The sequence below is a fragment of the Opisthocomus hoazin genome, chromosome 9 (assembly GCF_030867145.1).
Source record: "Opisthocomus hoazin isolate bOpiHoa1 chromosome 9, bOpiHoa1.hap1, whole genome shotgun sequence".
Taxonomy (NCBI): domain Eukaryota; kingdom Metazoa; phylum Chordata; class Aves; order Opisthocomiformes; family Opisthocomidae; genus Opisthocomus; species Opisthocomus hoazin.
In genome coordinates, this window is record NC_134422.1 from 32377037 (window position 1) to 32394349 (window position 17313).

General features: G+C 42.1%; 1 protein-coding gene across 16 annotated transcripts in view; it reads left to right on the forward strand.

Annotated features, from left to right (window-relative positions):
• The window catches only part of UNC80 (unc-80 subunit of NALCN channel complex), a 138775-nt gene that overhangs the window by 75182 nt on the left and 46280 nt on the right, over positions 1–17313 (forward strand). For 14 of the 16 annotated variants that reach the window (XM_075429995.1, XM_075430002.1, XM_075429997.1 and 11 more), the window contains 10 exons: positions 5281–5388; positions 6123–6261; positions 9604–9785; positions 10156–10287; positions 10809–10995; positions 12000–12131; positions 12661–12804; positions 14392–14492; positions 15909–15995; positions 16789–16972. In XM_075429995.1, the coding sequence (XP_075286110.1) occupies positions 5281–5388; positions 6123–6261; positions 9604–9785; positions 10156–10287; positions 10809–10995; positions 12000–12131; positions 12661–12804; positions 14392–14492; positions 15909–15995; positions 16789–16972 (1396 nt within the window). The remainder of the gene's footprint in view (positions 1–5280; positions 5389–6122; positions 6262–9603; positions 9786–10155; positions 10288–10808; positions 10996–11999; positions 12132–12660; positions 12805–14391; positions 14493–15908; positions 15996–16788; positions 16973–17313) is intronic. The other 2 variants (XM_075429996.1, XM_075430005.1) reach the window with 1 other exon arrangement.

Here is a 17313-nt window from a genome sequence, read left to right on the forward strand (position 1 = left end):
CTGATTGATATTGATGCACAGATATATCCAAAGCAAGCGATCTAGTCAGCACAATGTATTTTCGGAGTGCTTCGAGGGTTCTTCCTAAAGAAATCAAATACATTTTTAAATCTGTTTCCTCTGCTATTTTTATATCCCCTGGGATTAGAGGAGTTTGATAAGGTCTGCCATACAAGATTTCATATGGACTTACACCATCTTTAGGTCTTGGTTGGATTCTGATTCTCAGAAGTGCTAATGGTAAATCTTGTGGCCATTTTAAAGATACTTCTTGACAAATCTAACTTACTTGTCTTTTTAATGTTTGGTTCATCCTTTCAATTTTCCCACTTGATTGCGGCCTCCAGGGGGTGTGTAAATCCCAATTTATTCCTAAAATTTTACTTACTTGTTGAACTATTTCTGCTACAAAATGTGGTCCCCTATCAGAAGACATGCCTATTGGTACTCCAAACCTTGGTATTATTTCTTCTAACAATATTTTAACCACTTCTCTTGCTTTGTTGGTGTGACAAGGAAAGGCTTCCGGCCATCCAGAAAATGTATCCATTAATACTAATAAATTCATTTTGCCTGGGCAATTCAGAAAAATCAACCTGCCAATAGTCTCCTGGGGAATTACCTTATTTTGTAACTCCTAAGGGTGCTTTTCTCCGATTTAAGGGATTATTTTTGAGACAAATTGGACACTTGGCCACTATCGACGTAATTATTCCTGTCATTCCTACACACACTACAGATGATTTTAAACTCGAGACCATAGCATCTACACCCCAATGTGTCTGAGCATGCTTTTCTTTTGTAAGTTCTAACATAACTTGCGGGGTTACTATTACCTGCTTTTCTGGCGTTACCCACCACCCTTCTGTATTTTGTGATGCTTTTAATTGTTCCGCCAATTGCTCATCCAATTTGCTATATTTTGGTTTCAGATTCAGGATTTTTATCTGTTTTACTGGTACTAGTGCAAGGATACCTTGTTCCGCAGCCTCCTTTGCTGTTTTGTCCGCCAATCGATTACCTATGTTTACAGCTGTCTGACCAAATTGATGAGCCTTACAATGCATTATCGCCACTTCCTTTGGCTTCTGCACCTCTTCTAGGAGCTGGAGGATTTCTTCTTTATGTTTTATCGATGATCCTCGGGCTGAGAGCAGTCCTCTTTCTTTCCAGATAGCCCCATGAGCATGAATCACGTCAAATGCATATTTGGAATCAGTCCATATATTTACCCTCTTTCCTTCTGCCATTTGCAAGGCTGGCTTCAATGCCACCAATTCTAGTTCCTGTGCCGAGGTATTTGCAGGTAGCGTTCCTGACTCCAGTACCTTGGTAGTGGTGACAACAGCGTATCCAGCCGTTCGTCTTCCCTCTTTCACAAAGCTGCTCCCATCTGTAAATAACTCCAAATCAGGATTTTTCAGAGGTTCATCTTTCAGGTCCGATCTGCTGGAATAGACTTGTTCAACAGTTAGCAGGCAGTCATGTTCTAGACTTCCTGTCGGATTTTCTGTCGACAGAAACATTGCTGGATTTACAATAGTTGTGGTTTTTAATTCCACTTCATCTTGTTCCAGCAAGACAACCTGGTATTTCAGCATTCTGCTGGGGGATAGCCAATGACCCCCCTTTTGTTCTAAAACAGTTACCACCATGTGTGGTACATATACCACCATCTTTTGGCCCGTTGTCAATTTTCGAGCTTCCTGAATCAGCAATACCGTTGCTGCCACAGCATGTAAACATCCCAGCCATCCTTTACTTACGTTGTCAAGCTGTTTAGAGAAGTATCCTACTGGTTGTTTCCAGGATCCCAGACGTTGTGCCAGCACTCCAAGGGCCAGATGTTGCCTCTCATGAACAAACAGCTCAAAAGGTTTGGTTAGATCAGGTAAACCCAAGGCAGGGGCCATCATCAATGCCTTTTTAAGTTCAACAATGTTCCCTTTTCCTGGTTCTGTTTATTCCATATTTCTAATTCTTTTGCCAACTGATTCCCAGATATTGTGGGGCTATTTTTGAATCCTTGTGGAAGTACAGTCCACGTCAATTGCATCTTTCGTCCTATTGCAGGGCTCTCCCATTCAAAAGCAAATATGCTTTAACTTTGTATATCCAGAGGTATGCAAACGAAGGCATCCTTTAAATCTAGTACAGTAAACCATTTATGTTCCTCTTTCAGAGATGTCAGTAAAGTATAGGGATTGGCTGCTACTGGGTGTATATCTTGAACTATCTGATTTATAGCTCTCAAATCCTGGACTAGTCGATATTCTTTTCCTCCAGATTTCCTTACCGGTAATATAGGAGTGTTATATTCTGACTCGTATTCTACCAAAAGTCCATATTTCAGAAATTTTGTGATTAACCCCTTCAGTCCTTTTAGAGCCTCCCCCTTAATAGGATATTGTTTTTGTCTTACGGGTTTGGATCCAGGTTTCAAGGTCACTTTTACCGGTTCTGCTAATTTGGACCATCCCGGAACTTCATTTGCCCAAACCAAGGGAATTGCTGCGTTTTCCACCTCCTCTGGAATTTGTTCCTCCTTAAAAGAATCCTGTAACATAAACTTTCTTGCCTCTATGACTTTTGATTCTGGTGTTAATAATTCAATTTCCCCAGTTTTAAAAGTTATTTCTGCCTGTAATTTGCTTAATAAATCTCTTCCTAACAAAGGCAATGGACATTCAGGCATATATAGAAACTGGTGAGTTACCCACTGTTTTCCCAATCTAAATTTCAACAGCTCTAAGAAAGGTTAATTTTCTTTTTGCCCTGTTGCACCAACAACATCTACTGATTTATGACTAAATTTCCCTTTACATGTGTTCAATACTGAATAAGTGGTCCCTGTATTTATTAAAAATTTTACTTCCTCATTCCCTGGCTTCTCAGAGAGGGGCTTGGAGGGGAGCTGGTTCAGCCACTCCCCCCTCCGTTCTTCTCCGTGTCCTTCCTTAAATTGGGCTGAATCCCCCTGCCCCCCCCCCACCATAGCAGAAGCAGAAGGACTATCAGCCTCCAAATTTTGCTCTTCTTGACCAACTCCCCATCTCTGGTGAGGCACAACCATTAATTTAACATAATCTTCCTCAAGTTCATATTTTAAACACCTTTTACCAATACTACAAGCAGAACAACATTTTAAAAAAATTCTCTTCAGATTTCCCTTTCTTTAAAACCATCACCCTAGGATTTTGTGGATGTATCCCACACTGCTTCTGCCACTCCGGATGATTTCTCAGTGTGAAAAACAGATTTGCATATAGTATTTCATTTACCTTCCCTTTTACAAAACAACATTAATTGCAAGATGGTGTTATAACGCAGTGTCCCACTCCCTGGTCATTTTTCCCCACTTTCCAAGGTATACATTGGCCACCAATGATTGCAGTACTCAATCAATTGCTTCCGAGTCAAAGGATCGCCCCCCAGACCTTTCCTATGTTTTAGAATACATCCCAAAGGCGTACCCCATGGGATGGGCTTTTTACTCGGAAATGTGCCCATCTCCCAAACGGCCAGTGGTTGTGATTGTGCACTATCACAGGCACTAGTCAGAGGGACCCCAACCCTTGTTGGAGCTCCCTCTGGGATCCCAGCCCCCTGCCGGAGATCCCAACCTTGGAGATTTCCACCCCCGCGTTGAAGACTCCCCCCTTGGGCCCCGCTCCACCGGTTTTCACCGAGACTTACCAACCAAGGTACCTCTTTAGCCAACCCTGCGTGGCTTTTGCCGTGCCTTACAAGCAGGCTTCAGCGGGACTCTAACCCACCTCCCGTGGGTCTCTAACCCACGTCCTACCAAGAGCTCTGTTACTTGTTAAAAGAATGCCTTAATTAATTTCCAGGGGACTTACTTGGAATCCTTTGGTCTGGGGATTAGAGGTTCTCCTCGAGAATCCCTCGATGCCAGCTGGAGGTCCCATGATTCCACAGATCCGTCGGTATTCACAAGCAGGGTCCCATCTGGGTCGCCAGAAACTGTCACCGAAAATCTGTGAATAAAACCTCGTAACACCAATGTAGTGTTAAAAGGCAGGCATTCTTTATTGCAGCGCTGGATGCACGGGGGATAATTCCACCGAACGTGCATACCTCATACCTTTTTCATGCAGTTTATATAGATCAGAAATATACATATTTATTTTATTCATGCATATTCAGTATTATTCTCTTTGGTGATTGGTGTAAACTTTTCTTGCTTCTTACATAAATGGTTGCGCAGACTCAGTTACCCTCTTCTATTGTTCCTTTTTGAGTAGGTGGTATTACTTGAGTAGGGGGTCTGTGAGTCGGTGGTTGCGATCTCCCCCTGTCGGAATTACCTTTTACCTGCTGGCTCGCAAGCTTGGCAGTCCTGGTCAGTTCCTTCAGTCCGCTTCACAGAACCACACTCCATCATTTCTCTTGACTTCTGAATTTTATGTAACAGTAGACTTTTCATCACGATTCCTCATGCTCTGGTATTCTCCAAGTGATGTCATTCTCTGACTGCATGGGCACCATTTGCACATTTATCTGGGTTCCAGACGAATCTCTTTTTAACTCTCACAGCTTGCAGAATGAAAGGATGGAGGTAAGCACAGTGTGCAAACCCGGGTATGTGCTCCATGGGGCTTGTGAGCTCTGATAAACGAGGACTGCTGTGTTAATCAGCAGGCTACCAGCTTGAGGAGAAGAGTCTGTGGCAACCTAGCATTCTGGGAAAAGTTCTTGGTATTATGAATAGCAAACATAAAAAGGACTTGTCATTATCACTGTCACTGGCAATCTGCTAGGGACAACTCTCAGGCAGGCATGAGCTCAAGTCCTGAAATGTGTTGGCACTTCTGCTTTCTGAGAAAGGAAAGATAAATGTAGCTGAGAGGAATCAGTGTTGTATACACTAAACACCTCTGTTGGTAATTTTTTAGAGGGAAGCTATAGACTTTTTACCTCTAACGTGCTTAAAATACTGTTCTGAAATACATGGCTGTGCCACCTGTGAAGATTACACAGAACACGTTCACATTCCTCATTTGGTTTACTGGCTTCTGCCTTAAGCTTTTATTGGGAAAAACATTGTTAAAAAGAGAAGAAAATTGGATGAGATATGTCATCTCACTGATACTAGGCATGTTGCCAGCACAGGAGAAGGCTCTGTGCTACATGCTACAACTCTGACACTAGATAGCTCCTAGTGTATGAAAATTCCTGTTGTATATGACCTCCTCCCTTTCCACATTTTGGGAAATCTAAATGTCAACTCCACTTTTTTTTTTTTTTTCCTCCTTTCAGTGCTCAGACAAGTCATGTTTGAGAACTCCTTCTCTAAAAAAGAGAGTGATTGATATCAACTTGGATGGGAAGAAGGACTCTGGAATGCTGAAATACATCAGGCAGCAGGTACTCGCTAGGCCATATACTACTTAGGGAAGCTGATACATAAATGTCAGGTTAGACTGCAACATGAAGGAAAATGTATACGGATCTTTCAGCCCATGGGAAGAACTGTTGTTCCTGAATATCAGACAGTTCAACCCTGTGTATTTTCCCCAGCTGAGTAATGCTAAATCTAAGCCTCTTAGGGTAACCCCATGAAAGAATCCTTTAAACATGTAGCTCCATTAAATCACAGTCTGCATCTCTGGCTTTCCACAGTGGTACATGCATCAAAACTGGGGATACAAAAAAATTAAAAAAAAATTAAAATCCACAAATGTGTTTAAATACAACCTGTCAGTTTACAGCAATAGTTTTCTTGGTTCATTTTTGTTCAGTGTTCCTGAAGAAGCAATAAGCTCTTCACAGGCCTGTCCTTGGCAGTCTGTGAGATTTTAACGGATCTATATTACTGTTTGTACACCAGCTTGGGAGAGCTTGGCTTTCCTTCTGTCCTCTTTGTCAGTGTTTTGGTGACTTGAGTGACTAGCAACAGACTCGCGGAACTAGCTTGCAAACATTGCTCTTTCAGTGTAGGCTGAAAGCATCGTTCTACAGAACTTTGTCTGAAATGGCTGAAACCAGAAGTTATCAGTGGGTAATATGCAGACCAAAACTAGGACAAAACTGCTGAGCGTGTTGTTTGCTGTGGATGGTTTGCACAGCTCAGCTGTAAGGCACGGCTTGTTTTTTTACAGGTAATGAGCCTCTCCCCTGCACCTTTGTCACTGCTAATCAAGGCAGCTCCTGTCCTCACGGAGGAGATGTATGGGGACATCCAGCCAGCAGCGTGGGAGCTCCTGCTCAGTGTGGATGAGCACATGGCTGGAGCAGCAGGTAAGAGAACAAAACTTATTAGTACGGCTACCATGGCTGCACAGCTCACAGTAAATCACAGGGCCTTGCAAAGACAGCTTTGTAGTGGATGAGTCTTAATGACAGAAAGGGTTTCTTGGGGGCTGTTTGGTTTCCATAGACCTTCATGTGTTTTTTTGCTCTGTACGAAAGAGGTGGTCAGAAGGATCAGGAAGGCAATCACTCAGACCCTGGTTGTGGTGGATGATTAGAGAGCATCAAAATTAGTATTTGTGTTTATCTGGGTTTCTAAGCAGAGAAAACATGTCACCTGTCCAGGATGAGAGTAGAACTGTCACAGCTCCTGTGTTGTGCTAAAAGGAAAATTCTCATGTTGCATGGAGACAGCAGCATTGCTCAATGAGTAGTCTTATGCTATGTTATCTACATTTTCCATTTGTACTTGGTATTAAATTGTGCAGATGACATTTTCTGATAACAAATAGTTGAGAGGTATCTTTAAGACAGAAGAGATTAGAACATCATATACCTGTGAGAGTATTACTTTGAAAAAGGAATTTCAGACATGGGATGAAATTTATTACTACAAAGTGTAAGATTATGTCTTTGCAAATTAGTAAGAAGAATTGTTCTGTTATGAGCTTTGATCTTCTCCCATGGAACTGATATAGGTTTGGAGGAATTCAGAATATATCAGTCGGCCGGAAGACGACTGACTTCCCGAGTAGAATTCAGTTGTGGGAACAATAAATACAGTCAGGATATGTCAGAAGAGGTATCTCATTAGAGATTCAAAGTATTAATACTGTTGTAAAGCACATTGTACAATTACCTAGAACACAGCACATCCATGCACAATTCTGGTCACTGATCAAAGACACATTTACATGGGACAGGTACAGACTGTTAGGACAGGAGGAAGAATGAAGAGCTTACACGAGGAGGATATTATTTAATGGATTCAGGTGAATACTGAGAGGGGATACTGTTACTATCCATGAATACAGCAGACTAGGCAAGGGGGAAGAATTTTTTAAACACTGGTAGCATGAAGATGAGTATGAACTCTTTATGACTTCTTTCACCTGGACAACACAATATTTCTAACCACCAGAAAAGAGAGAAAATGCACTCAGATTGAAGAGTTTGTGAAAGGAATTAGATTATGAGACTCAGGAGGACACTTCTAGTCTTACTGTCCTGTTCAAACACTCATAGCCAGTGTGTGCCAATGCCAGATGTTCAGAAGTCATGAGCCACAACCCTAGAAAATGTGGCCAACCCTCACACACAACACAGAGATTGCTTAAACAAAGCATAAATTAATCAAATTTGTTTGTAAGTCAACCTCCCACAACTTTCAAATTCTACCTTTCTCCTCCTCCAGCACCCAAGGAAATGGTTTAAAGATTGCCATCTTCCATAGATTTGCACACCTAAGCGAGCCATCATAGGTGTCCTTACACTGGAGATTAAATTACAGACATTTATTAGAAGCTGCTAACAATGCAACAGTTTTGAAGTGCTCCTCAGGCATCTCCCCCCCTTTTTGCCACGCTTCAGTCTCGCTTACCAGTCCTTCATTTTCCACAACTGCCAGTAAATTCTGCCCTGAAGTCCACTGTTTAACTCCACATCACGTTCTTCACCAGTGTACAGTGCACTTCTTCAGCCCACCGGTCCTCTCTGTACTCTCCCCTTCACCTTTGCTTTTCCCAGGCCAAATGTGCAGACACGAAGAGAAAGGAGCAAAACAAAGAAAATAAGCTGCCTGAAACTGCACTCAAGTGCACTTCAAGTCCCTTTCTGGGGGAACTAATTTTGGATACTATTTCTCTCTTATCAAAAACTTAGCGTGGTTCACAGGTGAGGGAATAAAGCTTTGCAGCTCTTCCTGAGGAGGAGCAGCCTCCGAGTTACGTCTTCCTCCTTCTCCCTTTCCTGAAAGAAGGATTAAAACCCATTCGAAGGCCTGTAGTAGTTTTTTCAGTAGCAAGAGTGATTTCAGCCCCAGCATAAACTGCTTTCCTGAACTCCTGTGTTAATGTACAACAGTACCACCTACTGACCCCTTCCAAGATTGTTTTTCTTTTTTTGGTTACGTCCGTTGGACCTCACATTTTTAAATCAGTCCTACTAAGACTTGACATAGTAACATTGAAAAGACCAAAGAGTAGACAGTTTTCCGAGCTGGTGAAACAGAAGGGTCCCTACAGATTTGGAGCAGGACTTTAGAGCAGGAACAGGAGCCTTCGCAGTGCAAGGCAGGACCTAGGCAAAGAGCAGACTTGTTTTTCTGCAGATGTTCAGACTGCTTCCAATCAGTACAGCTCTCCTGCTTGGCACCTTCTGAATGAGTGCTGAGGCAAACACGATGACAAATGTCCTCTTTCTGTGTGTAGATACGGCGCTTCAGGACGTGGTTTAGCAGACATAGTGGTGTTGGGTGGACGGTTGGACTTCATGATCTTAGAGGTCTGTTCCAACCTTAATGATTCTATGATTCTATGCTGTGGAGGAACAGCCACCAAATCTAGAGAAATTGTCTCCAGCAATCTGTGGTGAGCTACTGGTCAAAGAAGCCATGGGCTCTCTGACACCCACTGAACTCCCTTAGCAACACTGTTCCTCGTTTTTGTTTCCTGCTCAATGCCCCTCAGATACACATCTAAATTTATTGGTCTGCATTGTCTGGAATTGGACTATGTCTGTTTATATTCAAATATGCTCCAATGAAACAGCTATGGGCCAGCTCAATTTCCATTGTGCTGTTTTCTGTTGTGGTCTGGTCCTTTGTCTCTCAATTCATAGCAACTCTTTTTTCTCTTGGAAGCAGACTGTGATCATTGCATGGCTCCCATTTAACTAAGAACCTTTCTTTTTGGTTTTATCCATGAAAATAGACAGGCTAGACCTCTACTGGGGCACTGCCTCCTGCTCTGAGGGGAAGGCTTAGCTTCTGGTAAACCAGCCTTTACTAGTCATCACAGAAATCGCTTGAAAGTGGAATCTTTGCAAGCCAAACTGAATTACTCCTGTTACATCAAGAGATGCTTCTCATTTTAAACCAGTCATGACTGAGATTTTAGTGAGAAGAGCAAAGCTGTATTTTATTTTAAAAGCAGGTTTTCCAGAACCTTTTACAAGCATCACATGAAATGCTGTGTGGCTCCAAAAGGTGGAATAACACGTGCTTGGCTTCATGAAGAAGTATAATTTTTGCTAGGTCTGGTAGACTGCTGATCTCATTTCTGGAGCCAAGATTAGGTTTCTTTTGGTGGGGGTTTGTACAGCTGCAATCTTTCTCTGCCAAACAAACACATTACTAAGGAAACCAGATGAGCCGATGTTCTCTCCCTGCAGCTGCCATGTTCCTGCTGTGTGCTGTGAAAGTGCCAGAGGCCGTTTCCGACATGCTGATGTCCGAATTTCATCACCCAGAGACAGTGCAAAGACTGAATGCCATTCTCAAATTTCACACGCTCTGGAGATTTAGGTATCAAGTCTGGCCAAGGATGGAAGAGGGCGCACAGCAGATCTTTAAGGTAGATAGCACATGTGAAACACAAAGTTGCCATTTATAGCTTGCCTTGTGGGATAGATGTGTAATGACATGCTGCCATGAAATTGCGTGAAAATCTGTTTAGAGGAAAAAAAATGGTTGTGTAAGTCACACTAGTGGGGGAGGTGATGTGTAAAACTGTATAAAATGGGGAGAGTGTAACAGGGACAGAGGTCAGCAAAAACATCTGAGGAAGAAAGAAAACTGTGTCATACATGGTGTTACAGTGTAGTGAGATATGGAGTTGGTAAAAATTTGCAGAGGTAATTAATGTCTTGGGTACTTGTGCTCATGTTTAATTAGCAGTACCAACATAGTCTTCTGTAACAAAATGTCTTTCATCATTTTGTTAGATCCCTCCTCCAAGTATAAACTTCACTCTGCCTTCTCCTGTCCTGGGGATGCCATCTGTTCCCATGTTTGACCCTCCCTGGGTCCCTCAGTGCAGTGGGAGCGTGCAAGATCCTATAAATGAAGATCAGTCGGTAAGCCATCATGAGAGTAAGCACTGTTTTTATTCTGTAGCGGCACTGGCAAAGCTAAACCCAAAAATGTGGGCTAAACTCAAAGTTTTCTTGTCTTCCTCAGCTGGGAAAAATCTCATACACTGTCTGTGTAGGGCACACAGAATTTTCTACATGGGCATAAAGCTTTTCTGTTTGTTCACTGAGGTGCTGTACTGCATATCATATCCCTATGAGATAGAGTAACTCGGATCTTAGCAGCACACAGCTGTTCTCTCTCCCAGAGAATATTAATTCACTTGAAGTGCCTGACAGACCATTTGCTCTGCACTGGTTCATATGGTGTCTCTTGGGAAAAGTCTGCACCAAGGCTTATTGTAGACATAGCTCCAAGAGGAGTCTCCTTGTGAATCTCTGTTCAGCTAGCATTAGTCTGATTTGTATTTAGAAACTGAGTGACTGAGTGTCACTGAGGTCTCACAGGATGTGTGCATCTTAACTAACAGCTTCAGACTGTGTTTCTTCTGTTTTCTTCCTGACAGAAGTCATTTTCAGCCAGAGCTGTATCGCGTTCCCATCAGCGAGCAGAGCACATCCTGAAGAACCTGCAGCAGGAGGAAGAGAAGAAGCGCCTGGGCCGGGAAGCCAGTCTCATCACTGCCATCCCCATCACTCAGGAAGCCTGCTATGAGCCAACATGTACACCAAGCTCAGAGCAGGAAGAAGAAGGTGTGCTCCAGGAATTGCATTCCAGGAACCTGAGAGCACCTGCCACCAACACAGAGCACTGCTTAGGGGTGTGATGTCCAGGAACATTGACTCTTAGTGTTAGAAAAGTCAAAACCACATCCATTTGTTGAAGAGTCCAAGTTATTGAGAAAAAGTGTAATTAAAAATTAGTGCAAGAAAACCACAAAACCTTGTACGTATTGAGTGCTCACTGTGTGACCTGAAAGTCCTCACCCCTCTCCCCCCGACTTCAGTGGAACGTCCCAGCATTTAACATCTCAAAACTCCTAGCATCTTGCAGCATTTTACACAATGAGAATATGAGGCAGTAGAAATGAAATTTGTCTTTCCTAACTTTAACCTTTTAATAATTAAAGGGTGGGAGGAATCACCCTTTGGCAGTATCTGTCTTAAGACACATAACTTGGCATAGGCTGAATTGCCTCTGGGGTTTTCTACCATTATGGTGACTAGCAGATGACCAGCTCAACCTCAGTACCAAACTTTTAGATGGCCAAAGTTACATGACATGAGTCATGAAAAGCTTAGCTTTTGGGTAAGGATTTTCATTGGTCCATGCTAACAGAGCACAAAGATTTCATTAAAGGCATTTCAAGGTATGTGTCACTAAGTGAGCACAGTGATGTTCAGTTCTAAACATATATTAGGAAATCTGCGAGCAGAAATCCCAGTTCTTAGGAAAAACTAAGGACTATAGCAATCATGATGGTTAACAGGATGTAGCTGAAAAGTATAGAGCCAACTCAGTTGCAATGTGACTCACCAAAGCACTGAACACTCTTATGGAACAATGCTCTGCTAATTCCCAAAGCATGAACAAATTACCTATCTGATTGATCTTTACAGATTTTAAGTTGTGCCTTTGGAGTGTTACCTTACTTGAATTTTCAATGTTCCAATTTGCTTGTAAGTGCTGTCCTTCAGAAAATTCCCTGAGGTCTGTCAGCTGGATCTGGATTGACGTTTCCTGTTCTCTTTGTCAGTAGAAGAAGTTGCCAACCTGGCCTCCCGCCGTCTCTCTGTGAGTCCTTCCTGCACCTCCAGTACATCTCATAGGAACTATTCTTTCCGCCGTGGCTCTGTCTGGTCAGTGCGGTCAGCAGTCAGTGCAGAAGGTGGGTTGACTTCCCTTTGGAGTATCCTTTCCTAGGATTTTGTTCACTAGAAGCCTTTGCTGTTGACCCATAAAGCTGATGGCATTTCCTTTTGCTGAATGTGTGTTCCCAAACTTGAGACACTTTTATCATAAATTTCTGCCCTGCATTGTTTTATTCATTCCTGCTGTCATAATGTCTTCCCATACTTCTCATGTTTCGTTTACAGAGTAGTGCTATGGAGAGCACTCTGGCTGAAAAATGGCAGTGAATTGGGATTTCATCAAAAAGGAAATGGGTTCCCTACAAGAAGACAAAAGTAAATTGAAAAAATATATATTTCCAATGAAAATTCTTGATCAAGAAGTTGGCTGCAGGCTCAGTTTTTTCTTAGATATAGAAGTAAACCTGCTGTGCTTACACAGTGATCAGAGAGGCTATCATTTTGTTCTGTATGTACAGCACCTAACATAAATGTTTGTCTAGCCTACCTGAATAATACCACAACCTATTCTCTAACACTCACCTTCTACTCTTCTTACTGCTCCAGATGAAGAACATACTACAGAGCATACTCCAAACCATCACATGCCACAGCCACCTCAAGCTGTGTTTCCAGCATGCATCTGTGCAGCAGTGCTCCCCATTGTCCATTTGATGGAAGATGGAGAAGTCCGGGAGGATGGAGTAGCTGGTACTGACCTAGATTAAATTTTAAGAGATTCTTGCTCAAGGGTGACAGAACCTGCCAGCACTTTGAACAATGGCTTAGATTTGTTAGGTGCCGTAACTAAAGTGGAAAAGAGGTGTAATGCAATCTCGGTTTTGCTGACAGTCTTTGTTTCCTAGAATTATTATGTGCTACAGATTGTTATGAGTATATATGTTTGTTTAAAAGTTAATGAATAAGCTATTAAATCCTCATAGACTATTTTGAAAGTAGATTCACAACAGAAATGTGACTTTGTATGGTTTTTCCTGTTTTTTCCATGTTTTGTGTTTGGTTTTGAGGTTTTGTTGCTCTTTTGGGCTCCTAAAAAAGTCCCCAATTCAAGAAAGACACTGAGAATCATAGAAACATAGAATACTTTGAGTTGGAAGTGACTTTTAAAGGTCATCTAGTCCAACCCCTCTGCAATGAGCAAGGACATCTTCAACTAGATCAGTTTGCTTCAGAGCCCTATCCAACCTGACCTGAGAAGCTGAAAAGGGTCTAATGATGGTAAGAGGCCTAAAACAGGTGTTCTGTGAGGAGTGATTGCCAAAGCTGGGCTTGTTTGGTGTGACGAAACAGAAACAAAGAGTTAGAGGAACTCTAACTTGGAGATTACGACTGGGGAAGTTCAGGTTAGAAATTTGGGAGGAACTTCATAACCAGGAGCATAGTGCAATTTCCGTGAATACTCCATCCACAGTGGTTAGCAAGCCATGGTTGAAATTATTTCATGTTGGTGACAGTTCTGCTCCAAGTGGTGTTTGGACTAGAGACCTCCAGAGGTCTATTCCCACTAACAAGATGCCTATACACAACTTGAACATTTTGGTTATGGTCTGTGATGTATTTGTAATAATGCATTTTTCTGTATTTGTTTCTCTAAAATGTTTATAGATGGTAAACTGTTGCCCTTCCTTCCTTTCTCATCACTCGTCATGTCAGCTGATTACACATTTAACTTTCTGTTACACTTTGTATTCAGTTTTGGGTGGATGGAGTCAGCCACCTAAATAACGTATGTGTCATTTTGTGATCAGGAACAGAGTACTGAAAACAAAATAATGAATAATTCTCTGTTGTTGTTAATGTTCACAGGATTGTAAATAATTACACTTTGGGGAGTTGATCATCAACACAACTCCCTGCTGACTATCTAATACTGTTCACGAATACCAGACAAAATCACTCAATAAATCACCATGAAATTGAACGTCTATGCATGAACAAAAAAGTACATGACTTTATGTTTTTTAATTGATGGATTTGTCCGTCTGGAGTTGTGAATCCAAATCGTTATTTCTTTATTATTCCTCTGACAACAGTGATGAAGTTCTTCCTGTCATATCACCAGTAGTTAAGGAAAGTTTAAATATTAGACCTGTCATTACCACTTGAGATAGCTGCACTGGTGACCAGGAATCCTAGTGCCTCAGAGAGGGTTCTGTGTGTTTTGGTGCAAAGCATGACAATTGTAGTAGAAGGCTAGAAACATTTGCATTTAAGCGTACCAGCTCAAGGCTTTTCCAAGGAAGATGGTTCTGACCTTGTTTTCTTTCTCTTTTACAGTAAGCGCTGTTGCTCAGCAGGTCCTGTGGAACTGCTTAATTGAAGACCCCTCTACAGTTCTGCGCCATTTCCTTGAGAAGCTCACAATCAGCAACCGACAGGTAAATTGTTCCTCTCCCCAGTGGCTGTATGTATTGCTTAGAGCAGGGAAGCACAGCTGCAAGCAGAATCACTCTGTGGGCATCATTGGAGAAAAACATCTGCTATTATGATGTAGCTCAAAATCTTTTAGGCCATATCACCAATTGGCTTCAATCTTTGTCCACTACTGTAAATGGGACATAGCTGATTTACCACCACTAAGGATCTGACTTGCTCTCAGCCAGGCTTTGAACAGCTGCTTAGAAAAGCACAACCCTTTCCAACATAAGCAATATTGCCTCCACCCATGCCACTCTGTTCAGCTTTCTGTCGAAGATCAGAATGGCCTTGTCTCTCTCTGGCTTATTAGACCACTTTCTAGGCCATGGCTAAGCTTTATGGCAGAAAGGCATACCAGTTCTGACTGGATGAAAGGCAGTGAGACTCTCCATATCACTTCCTCAACTGCACACTTGGTGTACAATAATATCACTGTCCTCATCTTCCAAGCCACCACCTAAGAACTGACTACAAAATTAATATTAATCCTTAAGAAAGGTCAGGAAAGGCTGATTTTTAGTTCCTTGAATAATCAGGTCTCAGTGGTCTCGCTATTGCTGAGGCTTCTCAGCCATAATACCCAAAGATTCTATTTAAGTTCAGAGGATCACTTCTGTTTGTTAAGCATGTTTGAGAAGGGAGCTATACACTGTCCAGCCTCTGAGGCCTCTGAGCTATCAGAGTCTGCTGTTTTACCATCTCTTCATAGGCCTGCTACAACCATGAGTACAGAACCCAGAGAGCAGGTGTATTTCCTTGGAAGGTTTTAGCAAATGTATCATTGGCATGTGTTGTTCTATGCATATTCATGTGCATAACACTAGCTCAGAACAGCTGTGGGTTAAGAAGATGAGGGCCATAGAAGAAATTTATGATACAGCCTGCCTGTCCTTAGCTGACACTGAAATTCCTTCCCCTCTAAACCCCCTTCCCACCATAAGAAATGTATTAATCTACATTTAAAGCAGGCAGCCACTAAAGGAAGAAAAGTTAGATTCTGCCCATAGCTGTTGAGTTGAGCTGAACTAGATTTCACAGATCATCTAGGTAGTCATTTGTTGTGATAAGCAACACAGGGATTATCACAGGGAGAGGAGTGCAGAGTCACGATGCTACTGTCAGTACAAATTGCAATAAGGAGGTATTGGCCTCTCTGAGATGAAAAAGAAAGACAGAGACCTGGGTGCTATGTCTTGAGCCTTATTTTGGGAAATGTGGGAGCAGTCACAAGCAGATAGTTCTGCTTCATGCACCAAGAGACAGAGCTGAACAAGGGAGCATAGAAAAATGGGAAGAAACAAAGCCAGAGAGGACAAAAGGGAAAAATCCATTCTCCATTTTGTAATGGAAAGAAAAAACATTTGCTCTTTTTCCAGGATGAACTGATGTATATGTTAAGGAAGCTTTTGTTGAACATTGGAGACTTCCCTGCCCAGACATCTCACATCCTCTTTAACTACTTGGTGAGTACCTTGTTGGTCCACTGTGCAGCCCAGAATCTCACCTCTGCCTGCATGTGTCCTAGAAAGTTAACGTCACAATCTGCAAGGAAATAAATGCTGTTAACTTCTCCTGTACAGCTCATATCTGCTTCTGACTGTGCATGCAAGTCACCAGGCTTACACCAGCCTTTCAGTCCTTCTAGGGAGAGGAAAGGAACCTTCAACCTTTTATTAAACCCCTAAGCAACCTGTCATGGATTGCTGAATTGAACCGTGGACAATGAGTTGTACACCAATAGAAGGATCCCAGTGCCAGAAACCTTAAATTATTTTACTTAATTTTGATTCAGAAAGTCCTTTGCTCTCGGGCAGTCCTATTGGAGCAAATATAGCAGCTTTTTTCAAGATTGTGGAAAAAGCATTTACTGCAGTTAGGAGATGACATAGACAAGACACATGTTTCTCCAGGAGCCCTCTGTTGTTTGTGAGTTGTCTACGTGGCAGCACATCAGAGCAGAAGCCATAGGAAGTCTCTTACTACAGAGATTCTCCCTTTTCCTCATCTAGAATGGCTTTTAAGGCTGGGCTGCAACAGTACTTTTTGCCCCCACTCATCATCCTCTATAGAAAAAGGAGGAGTAGTAGAGGCAGATTGTTCTGTAGTATCTATAAACTTTCAGGACATAAGTTTAATGAGTTTATCTCTCTGAGTGAAGAAACACAGAAGAACAATATTCTTGTTCTGTGTTTACACAGTGCTCTGCACAAATAAGAGTGTGTATAGCCTGATATTCCTCTTACTTATTATCTGCAGGTAGGACTGATCATGTATTTTGTACGCACTCCATGTGAATGGGGCATGGATGCCATTTCTGCCACGCTTACCTTCCTTTGGGAAGTGGTGGGTTATGTAGAAGGACTCTTCTTCAAGGATCTCAAACAGACTATGAAGAAAGAACAATGCGAAGTGAAGCTGCTGGTGACTGCCTCAATGCCAGGTATAATATGCAGAAATGAGTCTTTAAATCTCCTTCACTTCCAAGTTCATGACCCACTCTACCTGTAAGGACATCCACCAGAACTGGATCAGAAAAAAAGCTCTGCTACAAATAGCTGTATATTCTGTCAGTTTTCATTGAGTTGAGGATTCAGTTGGTAAATTCCACCTGAGATTCAGGAAACCACTTTAAGAGCTCTAAAAGAAGCAAACAGAAGATGAATGAGAACACTCTTTTGAACCCAGAGCTTTGTGCCAGCTGGGCCGTGAAAGGCTGGCAGGATGATCATTGCAAAACTGTACCATTCAGACTCAATTTCATTTGATGCAGCCTCTTTTTTA